Source organism: Pogona vitticeps, chromosome 2 (genome assembly GCF_051106095.1).
Source record: "Pogona vitticeps strain Pit_001003342236 chromosome 2, PviZW2.1, whole genome shotgun sequence".
Lineage (NCBI taxonomy): Eukaryota > Metazoa > Chordata > Lepidosauria > Squamata > Agamidae > Pogona > Pogona vitticeps.
The window spans coordinates 148,268,150-148,282,650 of record NC_135784.1 but is presented as its reverse complement, the minus strand read 5'-3'; the positions used below and the strand labels follow the sequence as shown (position 1 = coordinate 148,282,650).

The window sequence follows — 14,501 nt, the reverse complement described above, 5'->3', positions numbered from 1 at the left end:
TGTCATCACTTGTTATTAATGTCTTTCAAACCTGCAGGGTGTTTTCTTCCATTTTATTGAGATGGCCAGAATTTGTGTCCTTTGAAGGCACAATTAAGCAAAGTAGTATTGCATTTACTGGAGGGGAGTTTAGCAGATACCATATAAACTTGCAGAAAGACAAACAAGAGGCTCCTAGATCAAATCAAGCCTGAACTTTCTCTGGAAGCAGAAATGATTAAATCGAGGCTGTTGTGCATTGACAAAAAAGACTCCCTGGAAAAGACAATAATGCTAAGAGAAGTTGAAGACAGCAGGCTAAGCGGAAGACCAAATGTAATACGATTTGACTTGACAAAGGAAGCCAACGGTTGAGCCTGCGAGAGCTGAGCAGAGCTGTTGATAATATAACTTTTTGGAGGTTGTTCATGGCATTCATGGGGTCACCATAAGTTGGAATAAACTTGAAAGCAGGTAACTACAACAGTATTGCATAAACAGAATATTTCTTCTTCAACCTATACAGTAGGACCACAGTACCTGCGGTGTATTGCTTCCAAGCAGGAGATATCCACTTTCATATGCACTGCAAGGACAGATGGATATAGTCCATTGAGCGTAATGCCAGTATAATAATAATCATGTACCATCCAGTCAGTTCTGACATGGAGACTCTTTTCAGAGTTTTCTAGGTATAAAGTACAGTACTCAGAGGTGGTTTGCCATTCCCTTATTCTGAAGGCCTCCTGGGACTGTGCAGTTTGCCCAAGGCCACCTAGGCCTACTCTTCTGCAAAAGCACAGTGGGGATTTGATCTCCCAGCCTCTAGCTTCTCAGCCAGATACCTAACTCACTGAGCTATCCAGCCAGCATACCTTTAAGCTATTGCTAGGCCAGTATTCACTATAACGGATGGTCTGTGGGAAAGAACTCACATTCACCAAATGAAAAGCTTTGCTAAAGGGGAGAAAATTCTGTGCTGGAAAAGCTCTTGCTCTTTCCATATAACTGTATCTCCCAGAACCCTTGGGACACATTTTTTTTAGAGCTGATATCTCATACTGTACATATACATGCATTAAATCTCAGGCTGTTTTCACAAGTGATGCTTAAATTACTTTTAATATTTCCCAAGTCAATAATGTAAAAAATGAAACATGTCAGCCAGCAAGTACATTCATTTTTTAAAAAATAATCTCTCTTTTGTTTTGTATCACTTCTTTATATGACAATGAGTAGACTAAAAGGTATACTGTGTATACTGAGTATTCTTTTTCTCTGTGTTTTGCCGTTTTGATACCATGTATGTCAATGTTCTTCCTGGGAGAAATCCAAGAAGTGCCTGGCTTCAGAGTGAATGAAAGCTTGAGCGTCATATCCAAGTTCTCCAGAACAGACCCTTCCAAATCCTTTGATGGCAACCATGCAGGCTTGCTTTAAAAGATACTAGTACTTTCCCCACTTGAGTGATGCAGAGGCAGGGACCGTGGGAACTGAAGGAAGACAGCAGCCCGAAGTCTTCTTATTTTCAGAGAACCGGGATCTGGATGGTTTAATCAAAGGAGGCAGCATCGGCTTTCTGGTTCGGGTGAGTGGCTTCTTCCTGTCTTTGGCTTGGGGTTCTTCTACAGTCTCTTCCTCTAACTCCGGGAAGGTCAGCTGCATAGACTTCAAGTCAGACTCCGTGGTGCAAACGAGCCCTTTGCTGACCATCCGTGAAGTCATGGGTAAGTTGCTGGGCAAGGTAAAAGTCTCCATCTCCTAGAAGGGATATGGGAGGGAGAGACCATGATCACAGAAGACACCCTTGAAGAGATGAGCATAATGAAGGACACAGAGGCCAGAATCCCATCGATGACCTACACATGAGTAAGTTAAACTGCAAAATGTATGGTGCCAGTCATGTAGCAAGTTGTGCACTAGGTATGCCTAGTAACGTGTCTGATGCCTCATCAGTTAGCAGTAATGCACTGCAGTGAGTTACACAATTTAATTTCTGCACACATAAGGCACTAGCAGGATGCTTGCCACTCTCATCATTACACATGGGAACATTCGGCTGGAAATGAAGTACAACATCCTTGAGTGACATAAAGGGTTTGATCAAATGTGCTAAAAAGAACCCCAGTTATATTGATTCTGCTGTTATTAAAATCATTTTATAAATTTCTGTTCCCATGACGCATGGGTAAGATCAATTCATTTGGCCAGCTGATCAGATTTTCCCCCCTCACTGAAAGGGTTGTTTTAAAATGTCCCAGTCATGTATTGTTTCATTGCTTATTGCTTCAGCGTGTGTGAACGCTGCTGTCAATTGAGTTACTTTGCGAAGGTGACATATACCACCAGGGTGCACGGACTAACAGTGCACTTGACTAACAGTTGGAAGTGACAGGAAAAATAGCCATACAGTATATTATTTAGGATTTGTTTTTAAAAAGAATATTTTGGGGCAGCAAAGACCACAAAATCAGGATGGCAGATGAATAGGTTTATATGAAATAGCATGTGCAGGCTACAGAATCGGTACAAATAGCAAGAAATGTACTGATTGAACTGACAACCATGTGAATGGGCCCAGCAGTATTTATACCACGTGACTACATCTAAATATGTATTGATTCCAGGAATAGATGAAAAGGATCAGTATAACTAGGGTTCTTTTGGCATATGTGATTGAGCCTCAACAGATGATTTAGGACCTGATTAGATGTGATACGGTTGCATAAATGCATGCTTTTTGTTATGTAAATAGCAGCTTTGCAGAGGTAATGGAGGGGAGCAGCTATGACAGACAGGGAGTGAAATAATCCAACTTTTCCTCCCCGGTCCATCACCCCAAGGCTGCTCAGCCTTCACTGTGGCTACTATTTAACTAAGAAGGGAGAAATGGACAGTGTTCAGACAGTATCACAGACAGCTCAACCCTTTGTCAAGAAAGATTACAAACCTTTATGTGCATGTGGAGCCAAAGAAGAGACTTACTGCCCTCCAACTAAATGTATTTTTATAAACTTCTGTCCAGTTGTTGGCTCACTTCTGCCCATCGGCACTCCAAAGAGAAATCTACCTTATGTGGTGTAACCATGACATAGCAAACTCATGGGGGCCTCATTATAGTTAAGTGACCAAATATGGACCTCTCTTGTATACAGGATTCTTTCCTAGTTCCTTCTGCTTCAAGGTGCTCTGCCACAGTCCGATTGCTGGGATCTGCATGCACACCTTGCATCCTGTTATAAACATCCAGGTAGACAATCTGTGGTTCCCCACAGATTGTTGAATTGCCCTTCCGTCGTAGGCAATACCTCATCTCAGCAATGGTGATGAATGTTGGGTGTTGCAGACCCCTCTTTGTCCTCCCCCCCGGTGTGTGTAATTAAACATGTAAACTGAGGCAAAACTGTCCAGGGTCGACAAAGGTGAACATACACAGAGCCACTTGGAAGAGAACACAACTGAAGGGACCCTACCTACTTCAGTGTGTCAGTGTCCTACGCACCGTAGTTGCCAGAGCATGAAAAGCTGAACAGGCTGTCCCAAACTGGTTGACTTTTTCGGTATTAATTTCTCCAAATACCTGCCGACGAATTTTCCGCCTTGCTATTCTTTTCAGGAGTCCTTCTTCCAGATTGTGCTTGAAAAGGCTCTGGTACATTGAAATTAAAAAAAAAATAAAGAAGAAGAAGAAGAAGAAGCTGTCATATTTGTAGCATTAAAGCCTCCTGTTCAACTCCTGTGGCCAGCAAGAGATTTGTCAGAGGCAGAAGGAACCCTCTTTCACAGATGTAGCAGGAGAAATGGTGGAATGTGGAGCAGGACTCGTCCTGAGTGAACAAAGCAGCCTATTAAGCAGCACCGCATAAATAGGTAAAAGGATCATATTGTCATTGAACACTAGTTAAAACAAAAATAAATCATACTTGTTTTAAAAAAGATGGAACTTCACATGTTTAGATTTGTTTTGAGTTGGAACCCTATGTGTTGATTTATGAATTCAGATGCTTCAGAAAAGAATGATTAGTGAATCAAGGACATTCAATGGCTTTTGCCATGACTTGCCCTCCAGAGCTGAGTAGACAACCATAGGGCCCAGAGAAGCAAAGCTGACAAAGTGGGGAAATACTGTATATGTATTTTTAAATTCTTTATCTGTTTTTGAGGCTTTGGGGCCCATGCATAAGTGCTGTCCAGAGACAGTAGCCTCGCCCTCTTCAAACCTGCATAAAGACTCAACAGAGGGAGAAGGGGCTAATATACTTCCCTCAATTCATGCGGGCTCTACAGGCTTCAAAACACTAGAACACGACATGTACAGTCTATATCCCCAGTCTCTCTCTCTCTCTCTGTCTGTCTGTCTGTCTGTCTGTCTATCTATCTATCTATCTATTTATTTATTTATTTAACTTATTTATTTAACTTATTTATTTAACTTATTTATTTATTTATATACCGCCCATCTGGCAGCCAAGGCCACCCTGGGCGGTTTACAACAAATAACAAAAAACAACAAAGTACCAAAAACAGCAAATAGCAACATTAATATATATATATATCATAGAATGCAGGATAAAATTATAATACAATAAATACAATTAAAAGCTTAAAAAAAATAAAAACATGGAGCGTGGCAGTATGATAGAAGTTACCGTATTTTTCGCTCCATAAGACGCACCTCTCCATAAGATGCACCAAATTTTTAGGAGAAGAAAACAGGAAAAAAAATCTGTTTTCTTCTCCTAAAAATTGGTGAGCCTGTCTTACGGAACACAACCTAGGACCATTTGGAGGCTCACCCAGCCCCCCCGAAGGCCATAGGGGGCAAAATCACCACCTTCTGGGGCTCTTTTGAGGCTTGGAAAGCTCACCCTGCCCCCCCGGGGTCAGAGGGGCCAAAATTGCCACCTTCTGGGGCTCTTTTGAGGCTTGGGAAGTTTCAGAAGAGCCCCAGAAAATGGCAATTTCGCCCCCTCTAGCCTGGTGGGGGGGCAGGGTGAGCCTCCAAAGGGTCCTAGAGTGTGTTCCAGGACCCTTTAGAGACTCACCCTGCCCCCCCTGGGGTCAGAGGGGCCAAAATCGCCACCTTCTGGGGCTCTTTTAAGGCTTGGGAAGCTTCAAAAGAGCCCCAGAAGGTGGCGATTTTGGCACCCCTGGACCCGTGGGGGGGGGGGAAGCATGGCAAGGGTCCAAGGGAGCCTTCCAGACCCTTGCCACACTCCCCCCACGGGGCCAGCGCGGGCGAAATAGTGACCTTCCAGGACCTATTGAGAAGCTTTCAAGCCTCTCAAAAGGTCCTGGGAGCTGGCGATTTTGCCCCCCCTGGACCCGTGGGGGCGTGGGGGAAGCGTGGCAAGGATCCAAGGGAGCCTTCCAGACCCTTGCCACACTCCCCCCACCCACCCCCCACGGGGCCAGTGCGGGCAAAATAGCGACCTTCCAGGACCTTTTGAGAAGCTTTCAAGCCTCTCAAAAGGTCCTGGGAGCTGGTGATTTTGCCCCCCCTGGACCCGTGGGGGGGGGGGTGGAGGAAGCGTGGCAAGGATCCAAGGGAGCCTTCCAGACCCTTGCCACACTCCCCCACCCAACCCCCACGGGGCCAGCGCGGGCAAAATAGCGACCTTCCAGGACCTTTTGAGAAGCTTTCAAGCCTCTCAAAAGGTCCTGGGAGCTGGCGATTTTGCCCCCCCTGGACCCGTGGGGTGGTGGTGGGGGAAGCGTGGCAAGGGTCCAAGGGAGCTTTCCAGACCCTTGCCACACTCCCCCCACCCCCACGGGGCCAGCGCGGGCAAAATAGCAACCTTCCAGGACCTTTTGAGAAGCTTTCAAGCCTCTCAAAAGGTCCTGGAAGGTCGCTATTTCGCCGCGCTGGCCCCTTGGGGGGGTGGGGGAGCATCGCAAGGGTGCTGGAAGGCTCCCTCAGACCCTTGCGACGCTCCCCCCCACGGGGCCAGTGAGGGCAAAGTCACCACCTTCACACCATAAGACGCACGGACTTTCTACCCCCCCTTTGGAGAGAAAAAAAGTGCATCTTATGGTGCAAAAAATACGGTATATTATTGGACACTATTGTATCAGAGTATAGTTTGTTCAGGGAAGGCCTCTATCTATCTTCTATGCAATGTCATGCTACAATTTCTTTTCACTTAAAACGTGAGGGAAGGGATAGCATTCAAGAAAACCAAGCCCACAGCTTTTCTCAACATATGGAACTATGTGTGCAGTTATTTCAGTCAAGCCTGTTTACATGCAATCCAGTTGCTTGATCACGTTCAGTTCTCTTAACCAACCACTAATCCAATCCCACTGAGCCCCTTGATCTTCAAGTGAATCAGAACCTATACTGGTGTGTGTGTGTGTGTGTCAATTCAAGGTCATGGATGGCTCCATGTTGTTGTTACCTCGTGCTTCCTTTGTATTAGGGGTGGTGTTGCCACCCGGCTTTGTGCTGTGTCTTCTGGAAGGGTTGAACAGGAAGACGATTTTTGAGGCTGATCAATTCTGGGTAGCTGAGGCTCTAGGGAAAGAAAGTAAATTGAGATGTGTCATGAGGCTTTTAGATAAATTTTGCAGCTCACATGTCCATCAGATTTGCTTAGCAGATATTTCTGTGGATATTGAACAGCTTTTGAGGAAAAGATGTCAATCAGCAGACAACTCTTAGGGATATAATGGCTACCTTGCTGCCTCCCCAGCATCAGTCTTTCATTATGAGTTCACTCAACGATTGGCTTTCACTCTGTCAGAGTTGATAGTAAAGAGCGCTCACTCTTGTCCATGATACATGAGATCTCTGTGGGCCTGAATACTATGGGGCATGTTCTTCCCTCTTGCTACCATATTTTGATAGCTGCCCTGCTCTCCATATAACAAATGCCAGCAGGAGCTCTGGGATGAAGTTTGAAAGAAAGCTGGACATACTTTTCTCTCAGTGCCCATAACCATGGTGTACTCAAATCTGTTCACTAAGTATTAAAATCATACAGCTGAAAACTCCCAGAGGTCATCTGGAGCAATTCTCTGCCCTAGGCAGAACTATGTGGACACAATTATACGGCCATGTAGCGCCTGCTTAAATATCTCCACAGGGGAATGCAGCCACTCCCAAGGTTGAATGTTCCTCTGTTGAACTCAGCACTAAGGATGTGACTACCTCAGTGGTTCCCAAGCTTGGGTTGCCAGATGTTCTTGGACTAAAATTCCCAGAAGCCTTCACCACCAGCTGTGCTGGCCAAGATTTCAAGCTGCAGTCCAAGAACATATGGGGACCCAAGATTGGAAACCAATGGACAAGATGGAGAGGAAAAGGCTAGGGAGTTCAGGTATTTTAGATTTAAGTGGCCACAGTTCTACTAACAGCCCTGCAGGTGGTGCCATTCAAAGAACTGCAATAATAGGCAACGAGACAGGCTTTTTTGTTTTCATTGCCAGCTTCCAACACAAGGTTTTGCCTTGGCAAGTGGTTAATTGTATATATATCTATATTAGAGATGGGGGTATCCTTTCAGGTCAGTTTATGCAGCATTTGAGTGCTTGAATCAATGCAGAAAGGGAAGACAATATATTGATGTGCTGTCACTCAAATCACCTTCCCCCTTGCCTTTTGCTTTCTATCTCTTTAAGATATGAACACACATAAAGACACAGGGCAACACACACTCTGCCCAGCAAAAGCCTGTCTCCCAGGAATCTTCTTTATTTTTATTTATTCTTAAGCTTCTCATCCAGGATAACACTGCTTTTCATTATATACACTGCTGTTATTTTATGCTCCTGTATACGTGTGTGTGTGTACATACAGAGATATATAGTACATATAGATTACAGATGGCGGTATTTGTATAGAAATGTGAATAGCCCCACACAGGTGGAGATAACGAGGGTCTGTCTCCATGGGGCCAGACGGTCCACTCACTGATGTGCTAATGCTGCAGGGTCAGCACTCCTGTCCTATCACTCTGCAGGTCGCGATCACGAAGCCATTCCTGGTAGCAGGCGGGACGACAAGCCTCTCTGCCAGGTCGAAGAGTGGCTCAATGATCGCAATCTCCAGAGGCGGGGGACTCTAGGGTGATGCACATTTCCTGTTGTGTTGTCTGATTGAGGGGGGGGGGGAAATACAAATCAGGCTTCCAAAAACCAGTAGTATTTTCCATGGGTTTTGGTAACGTGGTCGCCCCCTTACTGCTAGCATGTTTCTCCAACACTTTAGCAGGTATCAGCCTCCCTACAATGTCTACCATTGGTCCCTTCAAAGTAAATGACTCGACTAGCTAAACTTATTCTTTCACTCATAGGTTGCTGAGTTATTAAAACTAAGGGAATTTCCTGTAACATTTTCCTTTTGGAGTTGTGAAGGAATAATTAATTATGTTCTCCTAAAGAACATAATAAATGCTAACACAGAAACTTTAAAAAAATTTGTTGGTGTTATGACTGATCTTTGCTCATGACTTCGTAATGCTGTGATTTGAAAATGGGTCAGTTCTGGGGAGTTTTTGGCTGCTTGTTCATTTTTTTACGTTTTAAAATACTGTAGTTAATTTCCATGGGGTAGCCACTTCTGTTGCAACCAAAGCAATAGTGACAGACAGCGAAGCAAGACAAAGCCAAGCCTCCCATAAAGGATCCTGTAGCACTTTAACAAGTTTTATTTGGCCTAAGTCTTCATGGAATATAGCTTACTTCATCTGATTCATCCGTTTCCTCTGAGGAAATGGGCTGCAATCTGAGAAAGCTTGTGCCAAAGGTGCCAAAAGGTTCTTTGCTGCTTTGCCTCACACAGAGACTGATTTTGCAGTCAAAGACATTGTGCCACCTTAAACACTAATTGCTATAGTATAATGTGAGCTTTCGTGAACTATATTTTAATGTGAGCACAGACTAACATGGTTACCTCTTCTAAAGCCGATTCTGCAGTGTTGCTGGGGATTTTCCTACCACTGGTACCAAAGATGGGGATAAAACATGGCCACTATACTATCTGATGGCTTGGGTGTGGACAGTGAACCGTTACTCACAGCAGCAGCCCATTATGTAGCTTATGAGGAAATTTCTTAAAAAGGAAGAATCCCACCTCTTTATTATATTGATTAATGTTTCTGGGAACTGAAGAACATTCCTCATGCTAGCTGACTTCTGGGACATCATTATATTTGATGCAGGTGGGAAATTATTCACCCACCGCAGCAGGCGTTAATATTGATTCCAGCTGTTATCAGCCTAATTAAGGAAAGAAAAAATTGCCTGTGTCCAACACTTAGACAAATCCGCTTAGCAATTTAATATCCTCTCTCCTGCATTCACTGCCAAATAGGAGCGTTCTCTTGGTTCTATCTACTGCCTGTCACTGTTCACTTACATTAACTGGCACAACATGCAGTAGACTTAAGGGATCCGTACCGCAATTAAACATAGATAATCTGCCCCACGTTTCCTCAGCCTTAGATCTATAAAGGTTATTTGATCACCAATGCCCCTGAAGCTCTATTCTGGATAATGGGTTGCAATACATCCTTCACTGTTTCAATCCTCTTCTGCACATCTGAATTTTGAGCCCAGTTCGACAAGGCTTTATTTGAGACTTTGCCACTGCTGACCTTTCTCTAGTCTCTAACGCTCGCTTAACTGTCAACAGTGCAGGGACATTTCGCTGCCTCAGATGGAGAAGAAGATGGTGTCCTCTTCCATTCCATGCTTGAATACCAACTGGATTGCCAGTTTAAACTTATTTCAGTGTGGGCAAAAAGCAGTATCTTCAGCTAGTTTAGGAGGCGAGATGCTGGGCAAACCATACAGTATGCACATTTCAGTCCATTACTCACCAGCACTTCTGATAGCCCATATCTGCCAACAGAAGCATCTCCACCTCATTCTGCTGAATGCTTTAATCTGGGAAGTGCTCAAAACTAGGCCTCCACCTGGCAAATGAGGCCACCACTGAGTCCTTGGAGGAGCAAGGGCTTGAAGGTGGGGCTTCCGATGGGACAATAGTAACCTTGTAGGGCCAGGTAGTTACTATTGTTCCTATTGAGTCTTAACAACAAAATGATGCCAGCAGAGAGCCTCTGGATCTCACTGCCACTGAGAAAAGATCATTCAAGGAAGGGGAAAGGGTGTTGGGGGGGATTTGTAGGGTCTGTATGCTGGAATGAGGAGGTCTCTAGAGAGCTCATGGGCCAGGCAACCAGGGTGGATTTGACTGAAATCAAACTGATTTAAATCACAGGTTAATTTTTTTTTAAATGATTTTTGGGAGGTGATTTAAATCAATGAATTTTTTAAAATTTAAATTATGATTTGAATCAAATTGATTTAAAAGAATCATTGGTTTTTCTCCACCTTGCAGGCAACCTTATCTTCCACTCTCCTCTGAATTTTAGACTGGGAAGTAATTATATTTGCCGGAAAGTATTTATTTCCAATTTATCTGGTAAATCCTTCTAGTCAATCTGATTTACATCTGGGGGAGCTAAATTAAAATGCAACAACAAAGGAGCCAAAAACGCTACCATGTTTTCAAGAGTCAGGCACAGAATATTAGGGAGACAATGGATGTAAATACGATACCATGGAAAGGTTCAGACTCATGCATAAGTCACCGAATTGTCCTTATTCGTTCAAGGCATATCAATGAGCTACGAGATGAGACAAGGTCATGAAATAAATGAATGGAAGGTGAACTGAGGACACCTGTGTTCATTTTTATCGGGAATCCTTCCAGGATCACACATTGCAGTTACAACTGACCCCATTCTTCTTGGCTGACCTTAAAGAACTCTTAAATTAGTTACTCCTTCATTTCAGCCCCAAGTACTTACAAGTTACAGTACTTTTTTTTCACATTACAGAGATTGGTAGAAGAAGCCCTAGTAATGGAAAGGAAAGGGGGAAAAAGGAGGGTCTGTTTCTTTACCTGGAGGAACTCTGCTTATACAGCTGTATAGCACAAACACACCTTCTCACAAAAACAGGGTTATATCAGGCCAACACACAAATTCTGCACCATCTCAGTGATCTACAGATGTAATTACTTCCAAGAAAATTGCAGTTCTCTACCTTCTTACTTGCCATATTAACGGAAGAAGTTAGCAGACCCCAAAAATGAACAAGATTTCAAACTGTATTTCAGTTTTTATTTATTTAAAATATTTTTACTCTGACTTTTTCCTTTAAAAGACCCAAGATGGCTTATATCATTAAAAAGACAATATTTAAAAGCTAAAAAGAGTAAGTATATTATTTATACTTTGTTTAAAAGAATTAAACAAGTATGGTAAATGGTAAACAAAAACAATGCTAAAGACACATTTAAAGGTAATAGAGAACAACAATCCACTAAAAAAAAACCATCTCAGACCACCAGTCACTAAGGAAAATCCTGCCTGAAGAGAAAGGTCTTTGTCTACTTGAGGAAGTACAGTAAAGATGGCCTCTTTGTGGGAGCTCCAGAGTCTCGGAGCAGCAAACGAGAAGGCCCTCTGCCATCTCCCCAACAAAATCACCTGTGAGGGTGGTGGGACTGAGAGAAAGACCTCTCCTGATGATCTTAATGCCTGAGCAGGCTGATAGAGGAAAATGCGATATTTTAGATAGTTTGGACCCAAGCTGTTAGGGCTTTAAAACCAGCACTTTGAATTGTGCCTGGAAACAGATCAGAAGCCAGTAAAGCTGCTGTAACAGGAGAGTTAGTAAGTAAGTCAGTAAGTCAGTAAGAAAAGCAAATTTGTGTATAGCGGTAGCCACTACAAAAGAAAGTTTGAATAGAATAAAATATCAAATATAGTACAGTGGACCCTTGACTTATGGAATTAATCCATATTGGAATGGTGGCTGCAGGTCAAAAAGTCTGTAGGTCAAGTCTCCATTGACCTACAGTGCACTGAAAACCGATTAATCCCGTAACAGGCCATTTTTGTTCCATTTTGGTTTTTTTCTGGTCTGGAAGTCGATTCTCAGGCTGCAAGTCAAACCTAAATTTTGCGGCCAGAGAAATCTGTAACTCAAAAAGTCTGTAAGTCAAGCTGTCTGTAAGTCAAGGGTACACTGTATACGAATAAAACCATCTAGAAACAACATTATCATGTGAAACAGTCCGATCCTCAGTTAAAACACGATCATTATAACTACAAAACTTCTTTCTTAAAACTGTTGCTCTAAAAGCAAGGCTGGCTGCCTTTTCAGAAATGTATGGCACCTTATCCCCCAACAGAAAATTTATCAAATATGCATGCACCAGATCTCTCAAATGTGATAGAGAAACTTGGGAGAGTTATATTCTCTCTGCAACCAGTCCCAGTGAGCAATCTGGCTGCAGCATGGAGGCAGACATTGGGAGTTCGATTCCCCCACTGTGCCTCCTGTGAATAGAACCAGCCGGTGTGGCCTTGGGGGCAAGCTGCACTGCCCCAGGGCATCCCCAGAAGAATGGTAAACCACTTCTGAGTACTCTGTACCTAAGAAACTCTAAAAAGAGTTGCCATGATTCAGGATTGATTCAGAATTGACCTGATGGAACAGGATGATATTCATTTATTTATTTATTTATTTATTTATTTATTTATTTATTTATTTATTTATTTATTTATTTATTTATTTATTTATTTATTTATTTATTTATTTGGACTGGGAGGCATTGAATATTCTGCAACTAGTAATATATCCTATGCTGGGCAGCCTGCAAGGCTAAAATTTTTCCAACCACAGGAAAGAAGCAGATGCAGTAGAGATTTTTGAAGGATAGACTGGGTATTAATAGATTACCATAGTATGATTTCTTTGAAAGACAGGCAGCCCATACCCTGGTTGATGTTTGAAGATGGGAAGCTGAAAAAGAAAATTATGCAGCATATCTGTTTGAACAAGGGAATTAGATATCCCTCTTTCATTCCAGATGTCAGATGCTTCTGATCAGAAATAAATATGAAACACTGGGCAATGTAGGGGGTAAAAACCACTGCTGTCTAGATTTCATAAAACAACAGTGTAAAATCCTCTTCCCTGGATGCCTGCATGAGAGTTCCCGTGGTTTCTTCTGATTGAAAGCAGAGAGACCCAGCTTTTTGGCATGTTAACAAGACTCTAGTCCCTGCTGAATTTGATAGTTTGTTCTCATAGCAAGAAAAGTTCTTCTTTAGAATGGCAGTCATTTCAGATGGGGAAGAAAGCTAGCAAGCTGGATTCCCACTGTGGCATGCTATCAAATCACTGTTAGCAGAAGCACAGGTTCAAAACACAGGCTGAGACCAAAATTTGGCATTTTAGTCGGGATGGAAAACTGTGGCCATCATCTCTAACCATTGGCTATGTTACCTTGGAGTCATGAAGGCAGGGTGGCCATTGCTGTACTACCAAAATGTAGCACATCACCAAAATAGGAGGGCATGGAGGACAAGGATCTTCACCAGAAAACGAGACTTTTTCCCCCCATTAAAGTTGTAAATACAAATTTCTTCCTTTTTTCCTTTATTACATTTTTACACCACCCGATTTATTGCAAAGCATTATTTGGAGTGGTCAGCAACAGACAAAACATAAACAATATATGAAACCCCCTCCCCCACGATACAATTAATTGAAAAACAAAAAACACTCAGACAAAAATTAAATTATAAGCCCTAAATATGCCAATAAAAGCAATTAGTAATGGAGGTAGGATGAAGTGTTGCTGAATCCCACTGACATCTCAAGGGAGAATATCACTGAATGCTTTTCAGAAAAGTTCAGGCTTTAGCAACCACTTAAATATATACAAATGTGTACAGTATATTCAAACATATACAGTACAGTATGTGTCTTTTGTAACTTAAGCAGAAATACAACACTGTGTACCAAGGTTGAAGCAAGCATGGCTGCAACTTTATATCATTTATTAGGGACTAAGGAGAAAATCAGTAATGTAAGATATGCAGACAACATCATCTTGTTGGCAGAAAGCAAATACTTGGAATGGCTTTTAGTGGAAGTGAAAGAAGGAAGTGCCAAAACAGGCCTGCAGCTGAACATTAAAAAGACCAAAATCATGATAACTGAAGAACTACACAACTTTAAGGTTGACAATGAAGACCTTGAAATTGTTAAAGATTTTGTATACCTTGGTTTGGTCATCAACCCACATGGAGGCTACAGCCAAGAAATCATAAGAAGACAGAGACTTAGAAGGGCGGTAAGGAAGGAATTAGAAAAGGTAATCAAGTGTAAGGATGTGTCACTAGAGACCAAGACAATGATCATCCACGCTCCTGTATTCCTGATAACCATGTATAGGTGTGAAAGCTGGACAGTAAAGACAGCTGACAAGAAAACATTGATTTGTTTGAAATATGGTGCTGAAGCTTTAAAGATACCCAGCACTGCCAGAAAGATGAACAAGTGGGTCCTAGATCAAAACAAGCCTGAACTATCTGTGAAGGCAAAACAGGTGAAATTGAGGCTGTCATACTTTGCATACATGACAAGCAAGCAAGATCAAAAGACAATACTGTAAAGCTGGGAAAGGTTGAAGGCAACAGGTAAAGAGGAAGACC

The 14,501-nt window shown here is 42.6% G+C and overlaps 1 protein-coding gene across 1 annotated transcript in view; it reads right to left on the bottom strand.

Annotated features, from left to right (window-relative positions):
- Positions 1-415: 415 nt before the first annotated feature.
- LOC110077810 (uncharacterized) overlaps positions 416-14,501 on the bottom strand; it is a 55,881-nt gene continuing 41,795 nt past the window's right edge. The window contains exons 4-6 of the mRNA XM_072990785.2: positions 6,378-6,493; positions 3,482-3,628; positions 416-1,740 (exon numbers count right to left, since the gene is read on the bottom strand). Of these exons, the coding sequence (XP_072846886.2) occupies positions 1,426-1,740; positions 3,482-3,628; positions 6,378-6,493 (578 nt within the window). The 3' untranslated portion in view covers positions 416-1,425. The remainder of the gene's footprint in view (positions 1,741-3,481; positions 3,629-6,377; positions 6,494-14,501) is intronic.